The following is an 18,835-nucleotide window of genomic DNA, read 5'->3' as shown; positions in this document are numbered from 1 at the left end:
GTTCAGCTCCTTGATTGCCTAACAGGCCATGTGCTCAAGTTCAACGGGCAAATGGCATGCCTTATGAAAAACCAATTGATAGGGACTCATTCCAATAGGTGTTTTGTACATTGTGCGATATGTCTAAATGCATCATTTAGCTTTATTGCGCAATCCTTTCGTGAAGGTTGCACTACCTTTTCCAAAATTCCCTTGAGTTGTTTGTTGTCCACCTCCACTTGGCCTGAGGTTTGAGGATGATAAAGAGTCACTACTTTGTGGGTGATATTGTATTTCTTCAACTATCCATCAAAGAGTGTATTGTAAAAGTGACTTCCTCTATCACTAATGATTGCCCTTGGCATCCCAAACTTATTGAATATCACATCTCTCAAGAATTTCACAACACATGTAGCATTGTTAGTTTGGGTAAGTATAGCCTCAACCCATTTGGAAACATAATCAACATCAATTAATATATATTCAAAACCATGCGAAGATTTAAAAGGACCCATAAAATCAATCCCCCATACATCAAAAAGCTCAACCACAAGATTATTGGTTAAAGGTATCTTGTTCCTTTTGCTAATGCTACCACTCCTTTGAAACTTATCACAATGCAAGCAAAAATTATTGGCATCTTTAAATAGAGGAGGGCCCCAAAAAAAAAAAAAAATTGAAATACCTAAGAGTTGTTTTCTTACCACCAAAATACCCCCACATGAAGTTCATGGCAAAGGTTAAAATCTCTCATTCTCATCCTCAGGCACACATATCTAAATCATTTGATCTTGACAAGCTTAAAAAAATAAGGTTATCCCAAAAATAGTGCCTACAATTGGTTATAAATCTCTTCCTTTCTTGAAAAGTAAGGTTAGGCTGCAATACACCACAAGCTAAATAATTAACAATATCGACATACCATGGCTCACGACTTCATAAACAATTGTTCATCAAGAAAAGCTTCAGCACGACGTCTTTCTTTATGATCATGTGGTTTGAAGTGAGAAATTAACTAGAGAGGTGATCGACAACAACATTTTCACTACCCTTCTTATCCCTTATCTCTAGTCAATTCTTGCAAAAGCAAAACCCACCTAATTAATCTTGGCTTAGCATTCGGCTTAGTCAATAAATGTCTCATGTTGCATGATCCGGATGCACAATGACTTAGACCCTATTAAATAAAACTAAATTTGTCTAATGCAAACACAATAGCAAAATTCTTTTTCGGTGGCGGAATAATAATGGGCATCATTGAGTGTTTGCCTAGCATAATAAATAACATGTAAACACTTTCTACTCTCTGCCCCAAAACAGCCCCTATAGCATAGTCATATGCATCACACTAATTTCAAAGGGCATGACCAATTAGGTGCCATGATAATAGGTGCTAACGTTAATTACTCTTTCAAGGTATCAAAACAATCAAGCATCATCATCAAAAACAGAAGGAACATCTTTAGATAACAAGTTACATAATGGATACTTATTTAGAAAAATCTTTAATGAATCACCTATAAAAACCTACATGGCCTAAGAAACTCCTATACCCTTTACCAAAGTTAGGGGTGGCATTTAGCAATCAACTCATTTTTGCTTTATCAACTTCAATACCCATACTAGAAATCACATGCCTAACATAATTCCATGCTGACCATAAAATGACTCTTTTCCCAACTAAGTGTTAAATTATATTCTATGCATCTTTCAAGTACAAGAGTCAATTTATGCAGGCAATCATTGAATGAGATTCCAAAGACTAAAAAATCATCCATAAATACCTCGATGATTTTTCCACCATATCGAAAAATTGACAGCATGCATCTTTAGAATGTGGCGAGGGTATTGCATAGGCCAATAGCATCCTTCTAGAGGCAAACATCCCAAATAGGCAAGTGAATGTTGTCTTCCCTGATCTTCTGGCGTAATAGGAACTTGGCTGAAAGACCATCAAGAAAATAGTAAAAGTCATGCCTTACTAATCTTTCTAACATCTTATCAATGAAAGGAAGTGGAAAATGGTTCTTTTTAGTGGCAACATTTAGTTTCCTATAGTCAATGCACATTCTCCACCCAGTATCATCCAGTACACGCTACATCATTCTTCTCATTTTTCACCACACAATGCCTATTTTTGTACTACATGAACGAGACTAACCCACTTAATGTCAAAGATAGGATAAATTACTCCTGTGTCTAAGAGTTTCAAAATTTTCTTTCTCACTACCTCTTGCATATTAGGTTTAGTCTCCTTTGGATCTCTCTAATAGGTTTGGCATTGTCCTCTAAATTATCTTTTGCATGCACAACGCAAGACTAATACCCCTAATGTCACTTGTGCTCCAACAATAGCTTTCCTAAGTTGATAAGTGCTTGAAAATACACTTGTACTTAGTGGTTTATAGGCATCGTTTGTGGAAATTAGGATTAATTTGCAGAATTAACATAGGTGTTTCATAAATGCACTTTTCGGGATCACCGTTATTTTGTGTTTTTTTCAAGGAATAAAGCTTAAAAATAACATTTGGTGAGAGATGATGTTGGCGGAGAATTTTTGTGACTAGAAACAAACATATCAAAAATAGGAGTTGAATTGAAGAAGTTATGGAGCTTTGAAATAAAGAGGAGATCCTAGATTACGCTCCAATTTGAGCATGCCTAGTGTTTTGATATAAATTGAGCTATAGATATTTTGTCAAGATGATTCTTAAACCACTGGAAACTAATTTAAAGGGCTAAATTTCATAGTTTAATACTTTTCCAGATTTCATCATTATCATGCTTAGAAATTACCATCTCTAGGTGTTGAAGAATGATGCAAGGTCAGAAAAGGAATTGGACACTATGTTGAGCACCTCTACTATAGCACAACAAGACTAACCAACCATGTTGTAGCACTATACTCAACACACTTAGTCCGAATCAACCATGCTATAGCAAGTGCTGGGCACAGTCACGACAACGGGAAATTTTTCTCCATTTTTTACTAGGAACAAAATAGAATTAAGAAAAACAAAACCCTAACCCTTTTTAGAAATAATACAAGTCTTTTAGCTTTATTTTGGGGGATTCTTTAGAGATAATAAAGAGAGAATAAAGATATTCAAGAACTAAAGAAAAAGGGAGATTAAAGAGGGCTTGGAAGGAAGAATTGGAGAAGATCATCATCGACTCATTAATCCCACAAGTTTCACTAAGTTTTTCGTCTTCTTTTATTATTGTTTTTGTGAATAATAAAATGACGTTCTCATATTTATTCATGCAGAACTAATCTTTTTTGTGATTAGGGTGATTTCAAAACCCTAGACATGTCTTGTGATTAATAAAATCTGCATCTTTTTATCTTTTGATCCCTCTTGGTTACGTGATTATTTCTCTAAAAATAGGGTTTTAACTAGATTGTTCTAATTGTTTAAGTAGCCAATTAAATCGTTAGGGTTAATCTATTAATGCTAATTTAGGTTGCTTAATACAAATCGCTTTATTAACCTAAATTACTAGTGGTAAAGTGTATGCCTGCTACATGAGGGTAATCACTCAAGATAACTAAACCGACCATATGAGTTTAGCCTGGATTCAGTAGGTCTCCCACAACTTAATGCTTTTATTACTTTGAATCTAGAGATCTTATCCTAGTTATTTAATAAATAGGGAATTGTGTTATGTAATACTTTCTTTCTAGCTAGTATACTCTAAAATAATTAATAAAACTCATTACAATGTATTAAGAAAATACACATATATATGAGTAATAAAGTATGGGCCCATATTTATTTTTCTTTATATACAAATATTTACAAAATATACTCAAAATAGCAACGTGACAGTGTACCCAACCCTCCACTACGCGACGTTCTGTAGACCCAACCACCCTATTACCTGCAAAAACATTAAAACAACGGAGTGAGCATAATTGCTCAGTGTAAACTCGCTATGCTACCCTTCTCTCTCTGTTGCTTAAATTCAATTTTCTTTCCTTACATACATTTCCCGATTATTCTCTATTTTCTCTATGTTCTTTCTTTTCTTCTCTATTCTTTCTCATTTTTTCTCTGTTTTGCTCTTGTTTTCTAATTTTTTTATACTTAAGATAATAAGCATGGTATTCTGCATATTCATGATGCAAATGCACAAATGCATAAAGTATGCATTTTCTTTCTATTTTCTTATTCTGTTTTTTGTTTCTTTTTCTCTATTTTGTTTCTTTCTTTTCTAGTCTTTCTTTCTATTCTTTCTTTTTCTTCTTTCTTTTTTCTTTCTTTCATTCTTTCTTTTCTATTCTTCATTCATTCTTTCTTTCTTTCTTTTCTATTCTTTCTTTCTTTCTTTCTTTCTTTCTTTCTTTCTTTCTTTTCTATTCTTGCCGATCGGACTCGTTGAGGCATGGATTTGGAGCCTTGGTAGTGTGAGTGAATTCTCTAATTCTGGGTACATTCCTTATCCACACGCACTTCTAACGGATTTATGATTCTTCTTTCTAAATTTTGAGGCGTTTCCTAAAGGGGGTGCGTGTAGGACTATGTCTCACAGGCTCCCCGTCGCACAACCTTCTCTTCTTTTTCTTTACTTCTTTAGGTAAAATTTCAGATTTGAATATCTTTATATTCTCATTTATTTCTATTTTCTCTTTAATATTTTTAGGGCTTTTTCATGCTCTTAGATGTTAGCATGTAGATGGTTTCATGCTTATAATTCTTTCTAATTCACATGTTTAAATGCAATTATGCATTATGGAATGCAAACATGTCATTCTCTACCATCTACAAACTCATCCCAAAGTACACATAATCATAATCATAAATGCACTTCTCTTTGGCATTTCATCAAACAATTCTGTGCACAAATCAACACTAATTTGGCTACACTTCTTATCTAGTTTAGGCCACCAAAAATTTGGAATAAACTCCTCCATAATTAACTCCAACTCTGCCCAAAATACACTTCAAAATTTTCACTTCAACTCTTCCAAATCTCAACCAAAATTCTCAAGTATCACATACACCAACCTAACTTCCATGGATAGGTTAATTGTTATTCAACACCAAATCCATCAACAATTCTACATTAACACATATATATATATATGCACAAGAAAAATTCTCTACACAACATAATTTAAATCATACTTAGGGCAGAATTTACTTACCTTTGATATGAGCAAATTCCACCTTTAGAATTTTCCTTGATCAAACTCTTTTCCTCTTAAATCCTATGAGCATAAACCATCAAAATCAACTTTAAAAATAAAAATCACTTCTTAGTGCAAATCTTACCTATAATGCTTAAGATTGAAAATCCACCCAAAACTACCCAGATATATAAGAATTTCTTTTGAAAAATAAGTGAAGAATTTGAGAGAATTTGGAGGAGAAGTGCGGAAAATGGGTTGAAGAGTGGCTAGGGTTTCACTCTTCAATCCTTGATACAACATAAATTTTATCTAATTTCCCATTTTGCCCTTGCACTTCCTTTAAAATTCCATCTATGTCCCTTATCAATTACCATATAGCCCTCATTTTATTGCATTCCCATAAAATTCTATCTCTTTTCACTCCCCATTTTTAACTAATTTTAGTGAAAAGACCATTTTACCCTTAATGCAAGTTTAAGGCATTTTCTTCACATTTTCTTTTGAAAAACCTTAGCAAAAATCAACTAAAGTATAAGAGCATAAATTAAATTACATACCTCCATATGGGTGTTATAGGTTAGACCATGTCTAGTCCAACGACTCAGTAAAGAGAGATGGGACTTATCAATGTTTGGTATTTTCTGAGCTGATGTGATCAAGAGGGTAGAAAGTTATAGAGTGCTTTTATTATATATAATCCATGTCTAGTGGTGGTGAATAAACCTTCAATCTTGTTTCTCTCATTGATTTCTCTTTCGTTATTAGTTGCTTGATTCACATTGTTTGATTTGAGTTTTTTTTTTTTTTTTTTTTTAAGTTTTTGTTGAGTTTTATAATCATGCCAAACCCCGTTAGAAGTGGATAATTAATTAAGTTCACAAATACTTTGTGGGAGAGACCCTTACTTGCTCTTTGCTACTACATGACTTTGCATTAGAATTTAGTGAGGTAAAATTAGGTGTTGCATTTACACGCATCATAAGTCTACTAAGCTCCCTTACTAGTTGCTCTTCTTGTGTTTGGGTCAAGCTTGCAGAAATTATGACAGGATGAGTATCTCCCTTTCACAAAATACATATTTAAGGTGCTTAGGTAGCTCTTTAAACTCTAACTTAGGTGGATTAGGCTCATCCCTATGTAGGGATATTGGTAACTCTAAAGGTTTACTAGAAATTTCTTGTGGTAAAACAGGAATTACTCTATCTGGAATCTCACGGAATCCCTTAGTTTCCTCATCAGGTGTTTCCTCTACCCTATCAAGTGTTAGTGTAGCTTCAAGCTTATCTTCTATCTTCTCCTACAAATAAGTGTCATAAACAAGTGAGTCCACACAATCAATAAAAGAACACTCATCAAAAGTAAGAGTAGAAGGAATAGGTAGAGAACCAAACACTTTAAATTCAACAGTCTATCACAAGACTGTCATAAATAAATTCCCTTTACAGGCATCTATAATTGTCTTGGTTGTTGCCATGAATGGTCTACCAAGAAAAATTGTATACTCCTTGTCCTTTGAAGGTACTTCTTCCATCTCCAAAACCACAAAGTTGATGGGAACAATTAGCTGGTCGACTTGTACCAACAAATCCTTAACCATCCCCTTTGAGTATTTAGATGTTGGCTTAAGCTCCCCTAAACCTAGTTGCAAGTATATTGAGTAAGGCATGAGATTGATACTTGCTCCCAAGTCTAGCATAGCTTTCGCGATTTTCTTGTCTCCCATGGTGATGTTTATGTTGAAACTTCTAAGATCTTTCAATTTAGGAGGCACGTTTTGTTGGAGCACCGCACTAGCAACTTCTAAAATGTCACGGCCCCATCTAACCGGAGGCACGGCTGGGAGATCACAAAGCACCCACAACTCGTGATGATTCTACTCAGTATTGTCCCCCCCCCCCCCCCTTTTTAAGGGATTTCTTCTCCTCCCCCATCACTCGAACCCAAGACCAAGGGCTATAGACAATTGGGAAGCATGGTGAGTACCATCAGGCTAGCTTCTAGCCATAGGGGAGGCAAAGAAATCCCTTAAGGGGGGAACAATACTTGCCACGTGAAGCGATATGGTCAGCATGGCCGAGTAGTAGTGGGGCCCACCATGCTATCCGTTACATAAAAAGGCACCTTTTTATTGTCACTGCCCCATCTTACCGGAGGCACGGCCGAGTGGAGTTCACAAAGCACCAACCCACTTTTCGTGACTCTAAGGAATATCTCCCCTCCCCTTAAGGGATTTCTTTCGCCTCCCCCACCACTCGAACCCAAGACCAAGGGGAGATATTCCTTACGTCACGAAGAGTGGGTTGGTGCTTTGTGAACTCCACCAGGCCGTGCCTCCGGTAAGATGGGGCCATGACATAAAACCATGACTTTCTTATTCTTCTCATATCTTCTCTTTTTGGTGTTGAGTTCCTTGAAAAACTTTGCGTAGGAAGGCATATTCCTGATAACATCCAAAAGAAGCAAGTTAATGTCAACTTTAGAAAGCATATTAAAAATTTTAGAAAATTGTTTATCCTATTTAATGTCCCTAAGTCGATTTGGATAAAGAATCAAAGGTTTACAATGCTCTGTTGCCTTATGGAGTGTTGGTGAGGAGAAACCTTTTGTTCCTTCATCCTTGTTGATTAGCTTGGACAATTGAACATCCTTTACTTGCACTTCCTTAGGATTTTCTTGTCTATCACACTCAGGTTGACTCAGCAACTTTCCTTGTTGATGTCCTTATAGTTGACTTGCAAGTTGCCCAACTTGCATTTCTACCCTCTTCATAGATGCTTCTAAAGAATCCAACCTTTGATTACTTCTCTCCTGATTTTCTCTACTAACTTGAATAAAGGCATTTAAGCTTTCTTCCAAGGTTGGATTTCTAGGTTGGTTAAGTGGTATGGCTAGGTTTGGAAACTGACTAGGCCTTGGGTTCTAGGTAAAGGTAGGATTATTATTAGTCTTCCAAGAGAAATTAGGATGATTTCCCCACCCAAGATCGTAAGTATTTGAATAAGGATCACTCCTAGGCTTAGGTTGGTAAGACTCCATCAAATTGGCTTGTTCTTGTTCATTCCCTACATAAGAATCATAAGACAAAGAACAAGTGTTAGCATCATGCCCTAAAACACCACAAACTCCACATACCTCATTATTCGTTGTGTTTTTGGTAGTCAAAAGTTTGACTTGTTTAGTCAATTCAGCAAGTTACATAGCCATCTCATTGGCGGAGCTTAATTCATGTACTCCAACTTTTCTTCCTCTCACACTCTTTGTTAGGAATTAGCACACAACATCTTGTATAGCTCAAATGCTTCTGCACCAATTTTCTCACCCATTGCTCCACCAGCAGTGTTGCCCACTATATATTGACATTATTGTGTTAATTCATCATAGAAAAACTAATTTTGTAATTGAAACAGGTAATGATGGTAAGGACATTAGATGAGAAGCAACTTAAATTTGTCCCATGCCTTATGAAAAGGCTCTCATTCCATTTGAAAAAATGTCACAATCTTAGTCCTCAAGTCAATGGTCTTTTGATGAGAGTAAAATTTGCCCATGAACTTATGGTAAACCACCTCCCATGTAGTCAATGAACTAGGTTGAAAAAGTCATACACCAAGCTTTAGCTCTATCCTTCAACGTGTAGGGAAAACATCTCATCCTTAGTTAATTCTCATTGAGTCCTTGCAATGGAAAAATCTGAACAGTAGCATAAAAATCTCTTATGAACATCAAAGGGTCTTTATTAGGGACTCTGTAGAAGGAAGGCAATATGCTATGATGGATATTTTCTAGCTCATAATTCCTTGTTGCTTCCCCCAACTATATGCAAGATGTGGCAGGCCCAATGATTGCCCTTGTATTTTCCTTCATCATCCTTTTGTTCCCTACTGGCTCCATATTTTTTGTTCGTTCAAAGCTTTCCTTTTCATCCTTGGAAGGTAATGGCTCTTCTTCAATGATGTCCTCGGGATGTCTACAACTAACTTTTGTAAATTCTCTTTTGTCCTATGAATATTATTAATTGGTGGTACAAGGTTTCCTCCTAAGGATCTTCAGCCTGCATATACCTAAAGCAAAAACCAAGAAAATTTCAAATAAAACAAAGGACAAAGATCAAAGAAAACAAATATAGAATTTAAATGTCAATTCCTCGGCAATGGCACCAAAAACTTGATGTGCAAATTTAATACTCGCAAGCACATGAATCACGAATAGTTATTGACAAGTATACTCCCAAGGTCGATCTCTCGCAAAATTGCAGTGGTCTAAACTCCTAATTTTTTTTTCTTTAACGTATACTCCCAAGGTCGATCTCTCGCAGAATTGCAGTGGTCTAAATTCTTAATTTTTTTTCTTTAACAGCTAAGCTAAACAATTAATAAACTCCAAAACACTCTAACCAAAAGATGGAAGAAATTAATCTAAAAGAAAATTGTAAATTAATTAAAACTAACTAACAAAATTTGTTGAATATGAATTAAATCAATAAGAGTGATAGTAGCAATTTAGCTAACTTCTCAATCATGTATTGGAATATTTGGCAAATAAAACAATTAAACCCTAAATTCATATTGTTTATTTTTCCACTAAGCCGTAGAGAATTTCAATGATCATGTTTATTCTCTGTTTATAATTAACTGATTAGCTTCTATGATCAAGTTGTTAGCTAATTAAGTAATGTGCACTAGGAAATCACACAACCATCTAAATCAAAATAGCGATCATGTATTCAATTTGAATTCTTGCTTAATGAAGGCAAGATGATCACTAGAACCCTAATTCTCAATTTTAATTATAAAAAGTAGTTGGCCAATCAAAAAATTCTAATTAATATCATGAAGAACAATTAAACAAGAAACAATAAAAAATTTTATAAAACAAATCACCAAATACCCAATACAATCATGATGGTTGAACTAAACTCCCACAATATTTTTAGTTGTTAATAATCAAACTCAAACCAGTGAATTGAATGAACAAAAAACTAATCATATTGCAAAATAAGATGCAACTGAAAAGAAATCACCTAGGAATTGAAGTAGATTGATCCTCTTCCTTCTCTCCTTGTCAAAAACTCACAATTTCTATCAATAAAGCAATACTCTCAAAAACATAAAACCTCAAATTAGGTCAAAGAGAATCCCCTCTAAAATAAATTACAATGTCCTATTTATAGTTTTTCTATGCTAAGGTGTTTTTGGGAAAGTACAAATTGAAGTCAGAGTTGGAAAAGGTGAGAATTTTATTTTCTCCACAATCCACGTTGCAGTGTGATTTTATAGTGCTACAATTCCAAACCTAAAACTCTTTTGCACTGCGACACCGAATTCTTCATGTTGAAGCATTAACTTTCTACCCAAATAATGTTTTTGCACCGCAATGCAGAAAAAATCTACCCCAGCACCATCCAGTTGCTTCACATTTTTCTTCCTCTTTTCAACACCGATTCTCGACCCATCTTGCATGATTTCTTCCATATGCATTCCAAAAGCTCATGTACCTTCAAAATAGTAAAAGCCACCTCCAAGTAACATATTCTTAAGGTAAAACACACAAACAACAACAAAGAACATAACAAGATACTATGACAAATATTGGATTATCACTTGTCCCCTTATTTTGGCTTCCCCTCCTATCTCTTTGGACCTTGGAGGAGTCTTGAAAGGTTCTATGTCTTATTCAAAACCTCAAGAGAATTTTTCTAGTGTGCAACTCGATGGTGATTTCCTATGGAGCCTTTGTCAAGCTGTTCCCATCTTTCCTTTGGGTTTGCTACCAACAAGCTTCTTAGAAGTCTAGCGTGCAACTCTAGTGTTCTTACCTCGGCCTCTTAGTGAGTTTGGCTAACTGTTCCCTCTTATGAATTTTCATAAGGGGTTTCTCTTTTGGAGCTATAGCACATCTAAAAGCTTTGGGAGATTCTCTTTGCCGAACTGCAATTCACATGGAGGCCTTGGAGACTATTGCAAATTCTGAGGATGTGAGGATGAATCTATGCTTGTAAATATTTGTCGTGACTTGTTCTTGCACTTTGTCCAGAATTTTTTTTTTTTTTTTTTTTTTTAAGGAAAACTATCTTGTATCTTGTATGAATTGGCCTAGCGACCCCTACTCTAGTGTATATACGTGTGCTTGCAATATCTTCCTTGCACGACTTTTGTTTTAAGTTATTTTTGGATTATTTGAGTAGGTGCCCTAAAGCCAATCCATTATTGTAATGTTGACTCTTGTAATAATTTCTATAATCAATTAAAGTTATTTTTCTACATCATGTAATTTGTATTCATTGTATATTGTCATGTATGTCCTTAGAATGGTAGAACCCTTAGGATTTTCTGTCTATCACACTAGGTTGACTCAGCAACTTTCCTTGTTGATGGCCTTATAGTTGACTTGCAAGTTGCCCAACTTGCATTTACCTCTTCATAGACTTCTAAAGAATCCAACCTTTGATTACTTCTCCTGATTCTCTACTAACTTGAATAAAGGCATTTAAGCTTTTTTCCAAGTGGATTTTCAGGTGGTTAAGTGGTATGGCTAGTTTGGAAACTGACTAGCCTTGGGTTCTAGGTAAAGGAGGATTATTATTAGTCTTCCAAGAGAAATTAGGATGATTTCCCCACCAAGATCGTAAGTATTTGAATAAGGATCATCCTAGGCTTAGGTTGGTAAGACTCCGTCAAATTGGCTTGTCTTGTTCATCCCTACATAAGAATATAAGACAAAGAACAAGTGTTAGCATCTGCCCTAAAACACCACAAACTCCACATACCCATTATTGTTGTGTTTTTGGTAGTCAAAAGTTGACTTGTTAGTCAATTCAGCAAGTTACATAGCCATCTCATTGGCGAGCTTAATTCATGTACTCCAACTTTTCTTCCTCTCACACTCTTTGTTGGGAATTAGCACCACCTCTTGTATAGCTCAAATGCTTCTGCACCAATTTTCTCACCCATTGCTCCACCAGCAGTGTTGCCCACTATATATTGACATATTGTGTAATTCATCATAGAAAAACTAATTTTGTAATTGAAACAGGTAATGATGGTAAGGACATTGATGAGAAGCAACTTAAATTTGTTCCATGCCTATGAAAAGGCTCTCATTCCATTGAAAATGTCACAATCTTAGTCCTCAAGTCAATGGTCTTTTGATGAGAGGAAAATTTGCCCATGAAATTATGGTAAACCACTCCCATGTAGTCAATGAACTAGGTTGAAAAAGTCATACACCAAGCTTTAGCTCTATCCTTCAACGTGTAGGAAAACATCTCATCCTTAGTTAATTCTCATTGAGTCCTTGCAATGGAAAAATCTGAACAGTAGCATAAAAATCTCTTAGAACATCAAAGGGTCTTTATTAGGGACTCTGTAGAAGGAAGGCAATATGCTATGATGGATATTTTCTAGCTCATAATTCCTTGTTGCTTCCCCAAATATATGCAGGATTTTTTTTTTTTTTAAGTTTTTGTTGAGTTTTTATAATTCATGACAAACCCCGTTAGAAGTGGATAATTAATTAAGTTCACAAATACTTTGTGGGAGAGACCCTTACTTGCTCTTTGCTACTACATGACTTTGCATTAGAATTTAGTGAGGTAAAATTAGGTGTTGCATTTACACGCATCATAAGTCTACTAAGCTCCCTTACTAGTTGCTCTTCTTGTGTTTGGGTCAAGCTTGCAGAAATTATGACAGGATGAGTATCTCCCTTTCACAAAATACATATTTAAGGTGCTTAGGTAGCTCTTTAAACTCTAACTTAGGTGGATTAGGCTCATCCCTATGTAGGGATATTGGTAACTCTAAAGGTTTACTAGAAATTTCTTGTGGTAAAACAGGAATTACTCTATCTGGAATCTCACGGAATCCCTTAGTTTCCTCATCAGGTGTTTCCTCTACCCTATCAAGTGTTAGTGTAGCTTCAAGCTTATCTTCTATCTTCTCCTACAAATAAGTGTCATAAACAAGTGAGTCCACACAATCAATAAAAGAACACTCATCAAAAGTAAGAGTAGAAGGAATAGGTAGAGAACCAAACACTTTAAATTCAACAGTCTATCCCAAGACTGTCATAAATAAATTCCCTTTAAATGCATCTATAATTGTCTTGGTTGTTGCCATGAATGGTCTACCAAGCAAAATTGTATACTCCTTGTCCTTTGAAGGTACTTCTTCCATCTCTAAAACCACAAAGTTGATGGGAACAATTAGCTGGTCGACTTGTACCAACAAATCCTTAACCATCCCCTTTGTGTATTTAGTTGTTGGCTTAAGCTCCCCTAAACCTAGTTGCAAGTATATTGAGTAAGGCATGAGATTGATACTTGCTCCCAAGTCTAGCATAGCTTTCGCGATTTTCTTGTCTCCCATGGTGATGTTTATGTTGAAACTTCTAAGATCTTTCAATTTAGGAGGCACGTTTTGTTGGAGAACCGCACTAGCAACTTCTAAAATGTCACGGCCCCATCTAACCGGAGGCACGGTTGGGAGATCACAAAGCACCCACTACTCGTGATGATTCTACTCAGTATTGTCCCCCCCCCCCCCCCCCCCCCCCCCCCCCCCCCCCCCCCCCCCCCCCCCCCTTTTAAGGGATTTCTTCTCCTCCCCTATCACTCAAACACAAGACCAAGGGGCTATAGACAATTGGGAAGCATGGTGAGTACCATCGGGCTAGCTTCGAGCCATAGGGGTGGCAAAGAAATCCCTTAAGGGGGGAACAATACCTGCCACGTGAAGCAATATGGTCAGTGCGGCCGGGTAGTAGTGGGGCCCACCATGCTATCCGTTACATAAAAAGGCGCTTTTTTATTGTCACAGCCCCATCTTACCGGAGGCACGGCCGAGTGGAGTTCACAAAGCACCAACCCACTCTTCGTGACTCTAAGGAATATCTCCCCTCCCCTTAAGGGATTTCTTTCGCCTCCCCCACCACTCGAACCCAAGACCAAGGGGAGATATTCCTTAAGTCACGAAGAGTGGGTTGGTACTTTGTGAACTCCACCCGGCCGTGCCTCCGGTAAGATGGGGCCATGACATAAAACCATGACTTTCTTATTCTTCTCATATCTTCTCTTTTTGGTGTTGACTTCCTTGAAAAACTTTGCGTAGGAAGGCATATTCCTGATAACATCCAAAAGAAGCAAGTTAATGTCAACTTTAGAAAGCATATTAAAAATTTTAGAAAATTGTTTATCCTATTTAATGTCCCTAAGTCGATTTGGATAAAGAATCAAAGGTCTACAATGCTCTATTGCCTTATGGAGTGTTGGTGAGGAGAAACCTTTTGTTCCTTCATCTTTGTTGATTAGCTTGGACAACTGAACATCCTTTACTTGCACTTCCTACCGCGGCGAAACTGTCCAACAGTTTCCCGTGGTTTCAACACCTCTTCGTCGCGGCGAAGATTATTCTTCGCCCCGGCGAAGCCTGGAACACTGAACTTCTTCTATTTTCAACCAATTTCAAAGCAAGTGTTCAACATATCACTCAATCAAAGGTCAACCAAACAATAATACTAATAAACCAACTCAAATAAAAGCAAAAGAAGAAACATTAGCTACGTACCTCAAGTGGGGAGTTACATTGAAACCCTAACCTCTCTTGCCTTGAATTGAATTTGTGTTTATTAGTTTACTTTTAATTTTAGTTGTTAAATTTTGTGATTTAAATTTCAGCTTTACTTTCTCCCGCAAATCCAAACATTTTTGTGCTCTTCAATTAGTTATAAAACTAGGAAAATTGGTACTTAGCACTCTATCCTCGTGGGAACGATACTCTACTTATCACTTTATTACTTTTTGCGACTAGTGCACTTGCTAAATATGCATGTTTGTAAAAGCACACATCAAGTTTTTGGCGCCATTGTGGGGATTGATTTTGTGTTAATATTGAAGTTTTCTAGTTTTCGCTAAAATGGGGTTTAATTTTTAGTTTAATTGTTTTTAGTTTAATTTTTCTTTTTGTTTGCTTGTGATCTCACGCTCTTTTTCTTTCCTATGTAGTTTATGCAAAAAACAAGAAATCATCCAGTGGTTCCTATTGATCTAGAGATTGAAAGAACCGCAAGAAGACTCATCAAAGAGAGAAGAGAACGAGAGGTCAGAGTCATTGAAATGGTTGAAAATAGAACTTTAAGGGAATTTTCACTTCCACAAGTTGATAGGTGTAGTCCGAGCATTACAAGACCACCTGTTGAGGCGAATAACTTTGAGATAAAGTCGGCTATAATCCAAATGATTCAACAATCAGTACATTTTGGGGGTGATCCTAATGAAGATCCGAATATGCACATAGCCAACTTTCTGGAAATCTGCGACACATTCAAGCACAACGGGGTGACAGATGATGCTATTAGATTGCGTCTGTTTCCATTCTTATTGAAAGATAAGGCAAAAGGATGGCTAATGTCATTACCCATTGGAACCATCACTACATGGAATGATCTAGCACAAAAATTCCTGTACAAGTACTATGCACCAACTCTTTCAACAAAAATGAGAAAAGATATTACCTCTTTTTTACAAGGCGACCATGAATCATTAATGAAGCATGGGAGAGATTCAAGGAAATGTTGAGGAAGTGTCCATACCATTGTCTGCCTGTTTGGATGCAAGTCCAGACATTCTATTCAGGTTTGCTACCAAATATTTGAACAATGGTAGACGCAACAGCTGGAGGAACTTTACAGAACAAAACACCGGTGGAAGCTCAAGAGTTACTTGAAGTTTTAGCAACAACTAACAAAGAGTGGATGATAGAATAGGGCCGAAGAAGTCCATGGGTATTCATGAAGTTGATGCCTACATAGCCATTTCAGCCCAACTTGCCACGCTTCAGAAGCAAATAGGAGGTATGCATGTTAATTCCATTCAAACACCTTAAGTAACATGTGATTTTTGTGCAGGTAACCATGTGAGCATTGACAGCCAAATGGGGAACACCTTTGTTTCATCCTCCTCATCATCAGAACAAGTCAACTATTTGGCTGGAATAAGAGACAACAAAATAATCCTTTCTCCAACACTTATAATCCTGGTTAGAGAAGTCAGTCAAACTTGTCATGGGGCAATCAAAACAATCAATTGAATCAAAGGACCATGCTAAACTATCAATTAGGGGTGAACCATCAACCATGTGAGTAAAGAATGTCGAGATTGGAGAATATGTTGGGAAATTCATGCAAGAGACCACAGATTTTATGAATGAGACAAGGGTAAATTTTAGAAATCAATGGGCATCTATTCGAAAATTGGAGGTGCAAATGGGTCAAATTGGAGGTGCAAGGTTCCTTACCAAGCAACACCGTGACCAATCCAAGAATGCAAGTAAATGCAATTATGCTAAGGAGTGGAATAGTCTTAGAAGAGGTTGAACAAAAAGGGAAGGATGAGAACCCACCAGAGAAGAAGGAAGAATCTGAGGAAGAAGTCGATGAAGAGATCATTGTTGAGGAGAGGCCAACAAGTCCCAGAAAAGAAGAACCAAATAAGGAAAAGATGTCGAAGCAAAAGAAGGAAAAAATGTCATTTCCTAAAATATCATCAAAGTTGGCAATCACATCCCTCCAGTTCCTTTTCCTAAAAGGCTCAGAAAGCAAAATCAAGATAAGCAGTTCATGAAATTTCTTGATGTTTTCAAAAAACTGCACATTAATATTCCCTTTACAAATGCCTTGTAGCAGATGTCGAGCTATGCTAAGTTCCTCAAGGAAATTCTGTCAAACAAAAGAATGTTGGAAGAGGATGAAACTGTGATGCTTACAAATGAATGCAGTGCCATTTTGCAGAACAAGTTACCACCAAAGCTCAAGGATCCAGGGAGTTTCACTATCCCTTGTGTTGAGATGTTACATTTGATCGAGTTTTGTGTGACTTGGGTGCTAGCGTTAACCTAATGCCTCTTTCTGTTTTCAAGAAATTGGGAATCGGGGAAGTCAAACTGACCATGGTTTCTCTTCAACTTGCTGATCAATCAATTAAGTATCCACTAGGCATTGTTGAAGATATGTTTGTTAGGGTGGATAAATTCATAATTCCTGCAGACTTTGTTATGTTGGATATGGAAGAAGACAAGGAGATACCTCTCATCTTAGGATGACCATTTCTTGCTACCAGAAGAGCCTTAATTGATGTACAAGAGGGGAAGTTGATCATGAGGGTGCAAGATGAAAAAGTGACATTTAAAGTCCTTGAGACTCTAAAATTTCCATCAAAGCAAGATTCATGTTTCAAAATCGACTCGATGGATCAGTCGGCAACTAAAACTTCCAAGATTGATGATCCTAAATCGCCATTTAAGGAATGCATGGTCCAGTCAAAGCAGATCGAAGATAAAGATCATAAACCAAAACTTTGTACAATATACTTAGACAAGCCACAATTGAGCATGTTTCTTCACAAGGGACAAAGTTGTAAAGATTTAGGTATAAGATCATGCAAATCGAAAGTGGGGCCGAAAAGGAATGCTAACCGGGAGACCACTTCAGCACCTTCTCATTTCAAGAATGCTGATGGAAAATTAAAATCTCGAAAAGGTGTCAATGAGAATGCTCGGACCCTAAAAGGAATGACCAAGGGATGGAAATGGGTGGTTAAGCTCTCAACAAAGACCTCATGTGCCAAGAATTATCAACAAGTGAAGCCTCATTCCAAGGAAAATGTTCAGGGTGTGATGTATGTGGATAGTCTAGATTGATGAAGGACTTGAGAAAGTCGAGCTTCTGACAATAAACAAGCGCTTCTTGGGAGACAACCCAAACTTTTTCATTTTTAGTTGTTTTACATTTTGTTTATGTATTATTTGACTTAGGGAATGATTAATTTTTTTTTTCTTTTTTTGTTTCAAGTGAAAGATTGAAATTTGGAATGAAGCAAAATTTTCCAGACTTTGCCGTAGCAAGGAAGCCATTTTGCCGCAGCAAGAAACTCACTGCCAACATGTGTATTTTGAAATTTCATTTTTAGCCGTGGCAAGGAATGTTTTTTGCCCACGGCATCGTACATACTGTGATCCATATGCCAAATTTCCAAGATTTTCACCACGACAAGAAAAAAAATTTCCTCGCGAAATCGAGCAGATCTAACATGAAGTAGAAGAAATTCCAGAATTTAGCCACGGAAAAATTTCCATTTCACCATGGCAAAATATGTTTTCTATACAAACCCGCCTTTTCTTTCCCCATTTTCACAGGAACTCTAAAAAAGCCTCCAAGAACCAAAATCCTCCTCTTCAATTTTTGACATTTTCCAGTCAATTTTCTCGCACCACTCCACTCAATCACTCCCATAAACACCCAACACCTTACTTTTTCAAGGATTTTGCAGAGTATTGAAGAAATTTTGGGAACCCTAGGTTTTCCAAAATTAAGGGATCTTGCGTTTGGGTAGAAATTGATGAAATTGAAGGTGAATTCGTTGTGGGTGAGGTAAGATTTCAAGTTCCTCAGCCTTGAACTAGATCAATTTTGGTTTTTGATTCTTTAATTTTGAGAAATTGATTGAATTGCTCGAGTTGTGAATATTGATGCAAATTGTGGAGTTATTTTGATTTGGGAAGTGTTGATTTTGAGTTGTTTTGTGTTGAGGAAGTTGGGTTTGTGATATTGAAGTTGTTTGACTGCATTTGGAAGTTTTGTGATTTTGGGTTTAATTGTGAATTTTGAACTGTTAGGGGTTAATTGGAGATTCAACTGTTGTGTATGTGAGAACTGTGCATTTGTGCTTGA

General features: G+C 36.6%; 1 protein-coding gene and 1 non-coding gene across 2 annotated transcripts; one reads left to right on the top strand and one right to left on the bottom strand.

The window, feature by feature from the left end:
* Positions 1 to 15,602: 15,602 nt before the first annotated feature.
* On the bottom strand, positions 15,603 to 15,708 carry LOC116142780. The gene has a single exon (XR_004130042.1). It is a non-coding gene; the product is annotated as a small nucleolar RNA R71 (small nucleolar RNA).
* A 722-nt stretch (positions 15,709 to 16,430) lies between these two features.
* On the top strand, positions 16,431 to 17,208 carry LOC116142728. The gene is made up of 3 exons (XM_031428135.1): positions 16,431 to 16,661; positions 16,793 to 16,902; positions 16,995 to 17,208. The coding sequence occupies exons 1-3, from the start codon at positions 16,431 to 16,433 to the stop codon at positions 17,206 to 17,208; spliced, it is 555 nt and encodes a 184-aa protein (XP_031283995.1).
* The last annotated feature ends 1,627 nt before the right edge of the window (positions 17,209 to 18,835 follow it).

This window comes from Pistacia vera, unplaced genomic scaffold, assembly GCF_008641045.1.
Source record: "Pistacia vera cultivar Batoury unplaced genomic scaffold, PisVer_v2 Contig418, whole genome shotgun sequence".
Lineage (NCBI taxonomy): Eukaryota > Viridiplantae > Streptophyta > Magnoliopsida > Sapindales > Anacardiaceae > Pistacia > Pistacia vera.
The sequence above is the reverse complement of the archived record's forward strand: the minus strand, read 5'-3'. Positions and strand labels throughout refer to the sequence as shown.